The following is an 11,246-nucleotide window of genomic DNA, read 5'->3' on the forward strand; positions in this document are numbered from 1 at the left end:
AAACTGTAGTGATAAGCACCTTCAATTACACACATCTCACAAAAAAGAAAAAAGAAAAAAAACACCCTCCAAAAGGCCTCTCATCTGTGGTTTCTCCTCCTTTTCTTTGTACTTTAAACATAAGAGCAGGAGTGATGCTTCCAAAAGTGAGGATGAGGTGTTTAAATGTACTTACAGGGTCTGTCGTCCTATCCTGGCAGATAATCCTGTGACCGGCAGGCGTATTTACAGACTCACACCATCAATTTCTGGTGATACCGAACTGCACTGCACGCGCGCTCTCCTCAACCTGTCTGCTCCACACCCTGTGAGCACTAACCATGCCTCCCCCTCTGGCAGCCTCATTCCCCTCTCCCTCTCTCCTGCCAGATCCCCCTCCCTCTGACCACCTCCTCTTCTCCTCCTCCCTTTGCTGCAGCCCACTGTTCAGACTATCCAGCCATATGTGACAGATCCCAATAAAGTATTTGGAGAGGGGGAAAAATTGCTTGTGGTCCATGTGGTGGAGGGATTTTCAGCTTCATTATACGGAATAACATCGACACCTGCGCGATTACGACTGCGTGGTTGTGAATGAAAGAAGAGAGACGCACCCTCAAGGCAACAGGATTGTGAGGTTCTGCATATTCCAAAAAGCTTTTAGCCTCATCCCGTCTCCTGAGTACACTCGTCATCGCGCGCACGTGTGTGCCAGCTCTTATTATACAGTAAGCACCAACTGTTTCAGTCCCCAGTCACCCGGCTGTGCCTCATAACCTACATTCTGCAGTGTGCATGCTGCAGCAGTGCACAGCGTCCTCTGCTGGTTGCCCATGGCTTAATTTTAACCTTCATATGCCCAGAAAAAGGCTCCTTTTCTTTTAATATTTATCTCATTCTTACTTCAGGAAGCTCAAACCAAGAAGCTGCCGGGTACAGTGACAGCATGATGTCAGTGAAGCCCAGCCAAGCTGCGGTGAAAGCGAGGGACAGACAGTCAGGTGGGGATTTGTGGTGAAAGAGGATAAAGGCCACTCTCTGTGTCATCCTCGACTTTGTAGTGATGAATTAATCTGACATTAGCTCCCCTTCATCAATCACCAACTCCCCCTCTTCTCCACGTTAACTCTGCCACCTGTCTGCTTGCCCTCATTTGTTCCCATGACCTTTCACTGAGCGAGTGTTTTAAATTCGCCATCGACTTATGAGCCGAAGCGTTGAAACGCTAAACAACAAAAGGATGCTGACATCAATGAGTCAGGACCCAGACAACCGCTAAATATACAGAAATCTCTCTGAACATTTACAATCCAGGGAATTGATTTTGAGCACAGTGTGAGACGTGCTTTTATACACACTGTAAATTATTCACGGAGACGAGAAAAAGAAAGTCAAATTTAAGGGAAAAATAAAAACAAACAAAAACCCCACTAACCTGCCATTGTCCCGGCCAACGCCCCAAACTCGGATACTCGCGATTGGCTGAGAATGAAGCACGCTGCGGTCCATGGGGTCGACTAGGTTCAACATATTATTCTCCAGCATGAGGTACATGTCCTTCCCCTGGGCACACAAACACACACAAATCCTTCAGAGCTCATCATAAAAATATGCAATCCTTATTTCCTGCAGCGAGAGTCACAGCAAAAAAAAAAAAAAAAAAAACAACAGTCCTTTAAATGCCAGCAGCTTTCAGTACAACTGTTGCATATATTTATTTATCCGTGTGTACATGTGTATCCCTGTGAGCTCTCTAGCTTTGAAGGTCTCTAAATAAATTATAAAACCCTAGAAAGAGGGTCCTGGGAGATGAAAGGTTATTAAAAGAGGGATCGAGCCCTCTCTGTCCATTCTGTCGCTTCACATTAAATAAAAGCGCACCGCAGAGAATTGATAGCACTGCTCTACTTCCCCATATTTCAGGAGGCAGTTATCCACGCTAACTGATGCTGCTCCTTTCTTTCTTTTACGCTTTTCTTCCGATTCATCTTCCTAAGCATTCCCCTCCTCTCCTTCTAATAGCTGCAAACACGATGCTCTTTATTTTAAACAGGAGAGTCTTCATCACCTCTCCCCAGATGCCAACGGTGTCCCGGATGTCGTTCTTGCAGTAGGACAGCTGCCGGATGCAGTTGTTAACAGCGACGCTGCTCTTTCCAGGAGCCAAGTCCTCCTCGGCCATCTCCACCCAACCCAGAGAGCGCACGGCGAAACACTAAAAGAAATGCACACAACAGATGATCACACCATCATACACAACAAATACAAAGAAAACAAGGAAGTGGAAGAGCATCCAAGATTTGAAGGACTAAAAAGTTGAAATTTCTTTTAGGAATCACGGATCCCTTGGCAGCTCCGAACCGTGACGCTCACACGTGTTGGGTATATTCTCCTTCCAGCAATGTCATTCCTTATTAATGCCGTTTTGTCACTATGGGGCATAAGGTTTACAAAGTTTTAGAGCTGCCAGCAGCTGGTTTGCTGTTACTTTTTTTTCTTACCTCCTCTCAACACTAGTGCTGAATGTCCTGTATTTGTACAGGACACAGTTTGTTCTACATCTTGCATCACTTTAATATATTTTCTAAGCTCCTCTAAGCTTGCTGTAATGGACAATGAATGGTTCAGGTGTATGGATCATTCTCAAGAGCAGGCTCTGTTGGTAAATACGCTGCGCTTGCCTTTAGCAGTTGTGGCTTGTGTGGAAGAGTGAGCCATGCAGGGTTAGTCTCAGGGTCAGTCTCCTGCCTGTCCACATGTTGATGCAATCTGCTGCTACTCTGTCTTACCAGTTGATTTTGAATCAGAGAAAGGAGGGAAAAAAAGCACTCTGAAGAACAACTGAGACTAAAAGCTATTAAGTGAAGAGCATTAATTTAATAGCAAAAAAGTAAAGTAACTTTTTTGTACACAGACAGCAAGTTTAAAGGTCATATGTCCCTGTTACCTTTAACGGTAGCGTCACTTTGTTTAAAACGACGCATGAGATTGGAAACTTGTAACCTCTTAAAGATGAAACCAAACAAACAACAGAAAAGAAGAAGAAAAAAGAAGAAAGTTAAAGACAAAGAGAGGAGTGAGACCAGTCCCTCTGCTCTCATAAAGTATTCATTTGATTTCTGCAGTCCGTTCAGAAAGCACTCTGCACTCTATATAGGTCAGGGAGGGAGACGGAGACCGTCACAGTTAAACTGACTCGTGGCAAGTTTGTTCTAATGCAGTCATGTTTCCACTCATGCTAGGCTGAAACTGCTTTAGAGTGAGATCTAATACGCAATTAACTTCTTCTTTTGTAGGCAGAAAAATGATCACTCCAATCTTAAAAGAGCAATGGCTGATTTGCTTCTCTGTAACATGTGAGTGTGCGAGCGTGTTGCCATATCAAAAGCCTGAGCTGCAGGCATGTGTTTGTGTCTGGTGTTCATCACAGTGTCACTGCTGCCTAAGGACTGAAGGCTGGGACACCAACCAACCCACTGAGTTTAAGCTCTGATGAGCCAAACACACCTCGAACCTTTTTCAGAACTTTAACAATTAACAATAATATTGTTATCGTATCATTTTCATTTCACTACTGTAAAATCTAATTTAGCAAATCTTTTGATATATCCAATTTATATTGATATTTGTAGGTTCAATATTACATTACAACACATCACTTCACACATGACCTTAAGAAGGGACTATATCAAAAGTTCAATGATAAATAACTCCATAAATGTACATAAGGCAATGTATCTTGGGCATGTATCAGTGTGTTTAATTCATGGCAAATTATTAAACAACCAATCACCTGCAAGAAAAGTGCTCATAAAATTAAATCAAATTTTCTTCTCTCAATCTATCAAAATAAGGGATGATATGTAAAAACTGTCATATGTCTTATAAATACCTCACGAAACTGGGTGGGAAATGAAAAAACAAACAAAACAAACTTATACAGTATATATATATATGATAGTGTGCAAATACCAACATGCATAGGTACATGCATAAATGTAATGAATGTGTACAAGTTTTTGTGCTTTGTTGTCCGTACATTTTGTGGTTGTTGTGGATTGTGTTCATTTATTTTAGTCTCACTGGAATCTGCTGCAGCTTATGACAGAATGCAGTGGGTGTGAGTAACACTGCAATTTAAAATTTAATTTATACCCCAAGGTGACCTTTTGCAAATGAATGCCACCCTCCACAGTAGTAAGTTTTACTGAGCCTGAGACTCCTTAAAGGCTTAAAGAGGGTCCACCACTGCACACTTGTATTTTCCTCTTCCACCACTGGGGGGCAAGCTTTCTCTTCTTTCAACAACAGCAGCAGATCATGAGTGCTGGAGAGCCGAGTGCAACTTTAACCATTTAAAGGAACTTTAGACACTGAAAAAATTGAAGTACTTTTATAAAAAGTAGCGTGTTTGGCACTTAAATTCTAAAATGATCTTTTAACCTACCTTACGTTTTTTTTTTTTAAATATAGAGGCAACAGCTACAGAACAACCTCACCTGATTCAGCCTGTCCTGTGTCTAAGACCACACATTATAAAGACATTCGAAGGCCAGTGCATAATGCTGACCTTCATGTATATAAAGTTTAGAAAAAGGGTTTTACCTTTGCCTCAGGGTCACTGTTAATACTGCTGGATTCTTCTTCTGCTGCTGGACGGCTCCTGAAAATAGTTTAAACATAAGAGAACTATTAGCTGCTTTGTTAGCAAGGTTTCTGTCTGATGTGTGAATTTACAGAAGCTACAAGCAGGCGATACACTAGCAGAACATGGACCCTTTTCCTGAAGAGAGGATCTAACTGGCTGCTTTGGCTGAACCTGTTACACTTTAATTAAATACAATCTCCAAGAAACAAAGAAGAGATTAAAATACAGGACAATCTGTTTAATAACTGCAGCTCTGGAGGCTTTCAGAGATTCATGCACAGAAGCTGGATGGATTTGTGTGTCTTCTGTATTTTACCTTAGCTTGAGTGACGCGTAGCGAAGCGTAGCACCCTCAAACTCTTTCAGACTGGGGTCCGGGTTCACTGTGGCTGCCTGCAGGTCCTGATGCACATATGTGAAAATCATAGCAAAATAAGCCTCTGTATCCAGCAGGGGTTCCACCCTAGAGCATCTTTTACACATGCAACCTGGAATACTGTATGAGAATATAAACCGATTGTGTCTTCTGTCACTGAAACACTCTCCTGAATTAAAAAAACAAAACAAAACTGAATGATCCAACAGGAGTAAGTGCAGCCAGATAAGATCCTGATGAAGACATCCAGATTTAACAACAAGAAGATGAGCTGGCATTATCCTTTTAATGTTAATATGGATGTTCCTTATGGATTCCTACTGTTTAAAAAAACAAAAAAAACAAAACTATCTTCTCGTGTGGTTGTATTTCTTCCTCAGTCCTCCTAAAAAAAAGATCATTTTCACAGGCTTGCTGGTCATTTTGCTCCAGCGAGATATGTGGAAATGTCCAAAAATATTACCGCTATAAACTGAAACACCTATGTGTACCCGTCATAAAATTCATGGGGCACAAGCTCCTGTGGTAGAGGCGCTACAAGACACGAAATAGATGTAAATTCTGACCCTTCAGCGTGAATGCCAGCATGCATCCAAGTGTGGAGCGAATGCTGCTGCCGGATGGATAAATGGCATTGGTGTGTTATGTGTAATGGGGCATGCTGCATTCAGAAAGAAAAAGGTTTATGTGGTATGTACACACACTGGTGTGTGTGACTACGCAGTCAGATCTGTGCCACCAGAACAGAAAGATGAAAATATATTACTGGCGTATGTAAAGAAAGAAACAACCTAATGTGTCGCTGGAGTGGAGTAAACAGACATGTTCTTACACATCAGGCATGATCAGAGGCTGCGGTTTGTGCAGATATTTTTATGTTAAAGCATCAGCCACGCATGCTTTTTGCCCAGGCAGTGAACTTTAGCACAGGATGTATAAATGCACACACTCAAATAGCTGGTGAGGTTAGACCAAGAACAAGACTCACTGACACCGAGTGCATTATACTTGCCTTCCACATTTCACTATCAATTTTTCCGCCAAATTCACTCCACACCTGTTTCTATATTTGGCGTTAAGACACAAACACACACACACAGTGGCGGGTCAAGGATTGAGAGTCAAAGGTTGGGTGGAGAGGGGGGCAAGGGGATAAAGACAGAACAATGTTGTTAGCTAACCAGCTTACTCTACACTCAGACGGTGTTGCAATAACGAGCAAAGCAGCAAAACGTTTCCTAAATAAAAGTAAAAGGGCCAAGAAGAGTCCAACGGGACTTTCCGGGTTTTCCCCGATTTGTTTTGCTCCCATTGAACATTCACCTCGCTACTGAGAATCTGTCGATTCTTGATTAGTAGAATGTAAGCGACACAAACATACACCATCAGCAAGTGTTTAGACCGTGACACCATTTCTGTTGTTTTCAAGCTTTACTACAGCACAAAGATACAGTAATTACACTGAAAGTGTGCAAAGAGATGACAAAAAGTAGAAAAAGACATCAATATAACTAGAAAATCATTATAAAAGTCACACTACTAAAAGCTATAATACTAGATGTTATAGTGACTGCAGCTGATGTCCAATGACCATTACACTTGTTCCCAGTCTTTGCCCCTTGAAAGCTTCCTAGGAGCTCTCTTCTGAACTGAGGGGTGAGTCTCTGGTTGTCAAATGTTGTCTTTATGGGGGAAAGCATGCTGAAGTACAAGGTTAAATCAGTGTCAGAGTCCAAACACTTATTGACTGCTCTATATATGATACAAGGAGTCAAATACAGTAATATACACGTACGGGTGCAGAGGAATTATTTACAGAACTAAGAAAAAAGTGAAAAAAGATGCTACAAGTCTGAGGGCAGATTGGGACTCCTACCTTTTCCTCATCTTCGTGACTCTGAGAGCGACACTCTTGATCCACACCCTGCAGAGACGTGGAGCGCGGCTAAAGAGACATCAGAGAGAGAAATGATGAGACTCTGTTTAGTGACATCCTGCTGCACCATGTTGGTCCGTCTGCCATTTTAGCTTTTGTGCAGCTGGGTGATACTCGAGCAGTCTGGAGGTCGATCGCATCAGATGGATGTGCCAGAATCAGATTGAGGCACATCCATCTGTCAACATCAGTCCATTCTCACTGGATCGATATTTTATCTACATGGGGCCGCTCTCTATCCATCTCCTTTCCTCTCTACATTTCCACCCATCATTCTACATGATTGACTGATTGATCGGCTCAGTGTTCTTGTATTCTGCTACCAGACTGGAGTGTTAACAGTGCTCTCCCTCTCACTCCCTTTGCCCAGCTGCCTACATTTAAATAAAACTATATTGAAACCCAGACAAATGCACTGCGCCGTTTAAAACTGGCACATGGAAGCGTGAAAATAACTCTTGCAAACCGCGATGAACATCACAGACTCCTGTGAAGTACAATGTAACACAAAAACGACGGTGGCTTACAAAGTAACAGCTGTTCACAAATCCACATGTGGGGAGTGTGGGCTCGTGAGTGGACAGAGGCTCCACTGAGCTGTCAGAGGTGGTGCTGCCCGAGCGAGTCGACCCCCTGAAGAAGATCTCGGCCTGGCATGACTGTAAGCGCATGGAAACACAGAGGTATTAAAAAAATAAAGACACACTGTTTAATCCATATTTATTGGAGTCAACAATGATTAATGGATTCAAGAAATCCATTTTTTCCCATCTTGTTTAGGGAAATGCTCGTCATTTGCACTTGACAGAATTACTGTCGGCAGCACCGACTGGTCCTCATGTCAGTTGCATAAATACAAATTGTAAAAATACCTGTTCATGAGAACTCACAGCAGCATTAAGTACAAGTCATGTACATATTATTCTGAGAACAGCAGCACAGAGTGCTTAATTCACTTCCAACACAGGTGTTATTACAGTTTTCCTCATAATTATTCTGTGCTGTGTGCGCTTTTGTTGATTTATGCTAATCCAAAGCTCAAAATAAACATTTTCATTTTAACCGCTGTGACATTTCCAGTTTTATTAATGCTTAGCTGTTATTAAGAGTCGAGGAGTTTCATTATCAACTAAATTGCATTGTAGCCAGTAATAGATACACTACCTTCACTGCATTAAAGTTTGACTTTATTACTTTGTTTTTAAATCAAATTGTTTGACTGCATTACTTTCCCTTCATCTCTTCATGTATGCTGTGAGCTGATTGCCTTCGTCAGAATCTATTCTCAACTACAAAAAGAAAGGTGTGCTGTGGTATCTGGCACCAAGATGTTAGCAACACATCCTTTAAGTCCTGTAAGTTGTGTGAGGTGGGGCATCTGTGGATCGGACTCATTTCTCAAGCAAATCCTACAGATGCTAAATTAGATTGAAATCTGGGGAATTTGAAGGCGGGGTCAACACTTTAGACTCGTCGTTGTGCTTCTCAAACCATTCCTGAATCATTTTTGCTGAAAGAGGCCATAGCCATCAGGAAAGACCGTTTCCATGAGAGTGTGCACATGGTCTGCAGTAACGATTAGGTAGGTGGTACGTGTCAAATTAACATCCACAGTGGTCATAATGTGAAGTCTGATGCATGTATTTCTTATAAGCAGCTGAAAGCACAGACCTAAAGTGATGTTTTTCACTTTATTGTAATGTCCCTCACCTCGTGGTCTGGAGTGGGTGAGGGGCTGAGTGAGCCCAGGGAAGGTTTACGTGGTGTTGAGGCTGAGTGGTCACCCAGGGCCGTGGACTCCATCTGTCCAGGGGGTTGTGGATGAGTGGCGGGCCGTTCCCACTGAGTGGTGCCTGTAGGAATGTGCCAGTAGTAGATACCAGCCATGTCTGTAATCTTTTTCCATCCTGGAGGCAGGTCGGGGTCTGTCTGGAATGACTGCTCGCTCCAAATATCTGGTGGAAGAAAATTGTGAATGGATGGATGGAGGGTGTAGGGCCATCATTCTCCTGCTCCGTTTCCCCCAAAACTTCCCGTCTCTGTGGCTGTTTTTGCACCATACAGTTAATTCAAAGTGAACCCACATTGAGCTACGTCAACAGCTGAGCTGGATTACCGGCATCTGCTGCACCTGTCCCTTTTAACCAACCATATCTCCATGTGCACAAGAACGCCTGTAAAGCACTTCTGTAGCATTTGTTAAACAAAGCCCTACACACTTTTTAAATGAAAGATATCACACTGGCAAAAAAAAGGAAAAAAAAAGAAAAAGAAATATCAAACACAGATATCAGGATTTCTCTTACATCTAAAGCAGCTGAGACACTTTCTCAATGAGCGACCCACTCAGTACTTAAAACATATTACAGTTTATTCAGCGTGACACAAATGAGGAATTGTTCTTCACTGGCCCTGGTAATTGTGTTAGCTTCTTCACTGAACCCTGTTTTAGAGAAATGTGCCGCTTGATTTCCATGGGTGTGTGATCCGTTGTTCTTCAATTTAACCTTAAACTCCTTGTAGTACCAAATTATTCCACCTATGGTATCTTGGAGCTTCTAACAGTAGAATGGGAGGCAGAGCCTTCCGTTATCAGGCTTGTGGACCATCTACCAGTCTAAATTCAGACACATCCTCTTTTCAACTCAAAACTTTCAGGTGACCCCGATCTCTCAGTTATGCTGTTATAGGCTCCCAAAGCTATAGGACTTCCTGCGAGCATTTCCTCTCCACCCACCATTAAATTGTGTCTCATCTCTCCCATAGTGGTGACGTTTTCCCCTTCACATTTTTATACATTGGAAAGCTATAGGTTAAATATGATCAAAGCAACATAGTAGTTAAACTTCATACACAAAGCTGTTCATTGTTCGATATACAGCCTAATGAAGTGGAAAGAAGAGGGGCAATACTCAGTAACAGTAAAGTGCATAGAATTAAATACTCATGAAACCCTGTGGAGAAGGCAGGATTAGGACCCAGACGCAGGACTCATGAGACAAGAAATGACCTTAAAACAGCTTTAATGGTTGAGTCTTCCTTAAATACCCAAAAACCCCAAAAACCCTAAACAGGAGCCAAGAATACAAATCCAGGACTATAAGGAAGCACACAAAAAAAAGAGCACACAGTATAGGGGACGACAATAAATACACACATGGTAATGAGAGAAAAGGAAACAGGTGGGAAATACAGCAGCAACAAATCAAGAATAACGAGACAGGGGAAGTAAAACTAGAGACAAGAGACAAAAGACTACCAAAGTAAGACAAGAACTAACAGATGGCAGACTCACACATGTGAAAATGACATAGAAATACCAGAAATATGGACAGAAGACTGAAGAAACAGAATGAGAACAGAAACAGGGATTAACAAACTAGTGAAGGAACTAAAGACACAGATAACAAGAATTTCATGAGAACCTAAAAAAAGCAGAATTACCATCATAAACAGAAGGCTACAGAGCTTGACGGCTACAGAGCTTAAGGACTTGAACTGGAACAAAGAAGTAACACGAAAGGGAACGCGTATCAGCAATAAGGAAAAAAAGAACCATAAACCTTTAGAAATACCAGAAAGCCAGATTATCAACAATACAGAACAAAGAACTCTAATACACAGAAAACCTTAACATCAAAATCCCAGGTCCCAGACATAAGATAACACAGACTCCATATTGACTGATCGTGGTTATGCGTGCACCATCACCACAAATGTCTCTTTGTCTAATTTCAACCAGAAATAAACTTTTCTGAGTGCTGTACAGGCTTAGTAAAGTTAATTTGTTTTTTAAATGAGCTTATAAATAAAGTGCTGTACTAATAAAATGAATAAATCAGAGCAAGAAAATACAGAAAAAAGTAAGACAAGGAAAAAAAAAAAAGGAAAAAAAAGTGTCAAAAGCTCAAAGGATGTGTTTTACACGGGGCTTTAAACATGTCAAGTGTTGGTGAGGTCCTAATGGTGAAGAGGCGACTGTTCCAAAGTTGAGATGCAACTACAGCAAACGTCTCATCTGTGCTTTAGTCTGCTTCTCAGAATGTATGCATGTGCAGATTTATGTGAAAATTAAACTTTCCTCCACCAACAGAACACAACATCAGCAAACAGAGCAGATGTCTGTTAGCATAATTTATTGGGCAGTGATATATTTAGAGGAGCTACAGCTGTTACCTTGAAAACACATGTGCGCACACAAACACACACTCTGTGGAGATGGAGTACTTAAATTAATTTTTCTTCACTCTTGGACTAAAAGTCATCTCATGTGAAGGTTGCAGTTTCCTGGCAGCATGCACGTGCAC

At 41.7% G+C, this 11,246-nt stretch overlaps 1 protein-coding gene across 1 annotated transcript in view; it reads right to left on the minus strand.

Moving 5' to 3' along the window:
* Positions 1-11,246, minus strand: part of apbb2b (amyloid beta (A4) precursor protein-binding, family B, member 2b) — a 51,067-nt gene that overhangs the window by 10,879 nt on the left and 28,942 nt on the right. The window contains exons 5-12 of the mRNA XM_013912908.1: positions 8,650-8,894; positions 7,467-7,598; positions 6,880-6,948; positions 6,016-6,066; positions 4,944-5,029; positions 4,585-4,642; positions 2,048-2,194; positions 1,415-1,542 (exon numbers count right to left, since the gene is read on the minus strand). Of these exons, the coding sequence (XP_013768362.1) occupies positions 1,415-1,542; positions 2,048-2,194; positions 4,585-4,642; positions 4,944-5,029; positions 6,016-6,066; positions 6,880-6,948; positions 7,467-7,598; positions 8,650-8,894 (916 nt within the window). The remainder of the gene's footprint in view (positions 1-1,414; positions 1,543-2,047; positions 2,195-4,584; positions 4,643-4,943; positions 5,030-6,015; positions 6,067-6,879; positions 6,949-7,466; positions 7,599-8,649; positions 8,895-11,246) is intronic.

The sequence above is a fragment of the Pundamilia nyererei genome, unplaced genomic scaffold (assembly GCF_000239375.1).
Source record: "Pundamilia nyererei isolate P.nyererei 1_Seehausen unplaced genomic scaffold, PunNye1.0 scaffold00107, whole genome shotgun sequence".
In the NCBI taxonomy this organism is placed as follows: domain Eukaryota; kingdom Metazoa; phylum Chordata; class Actinopteri; order Cichliformes; family Cichlidae; genus Pundamilia; species Pundamilia nyererei.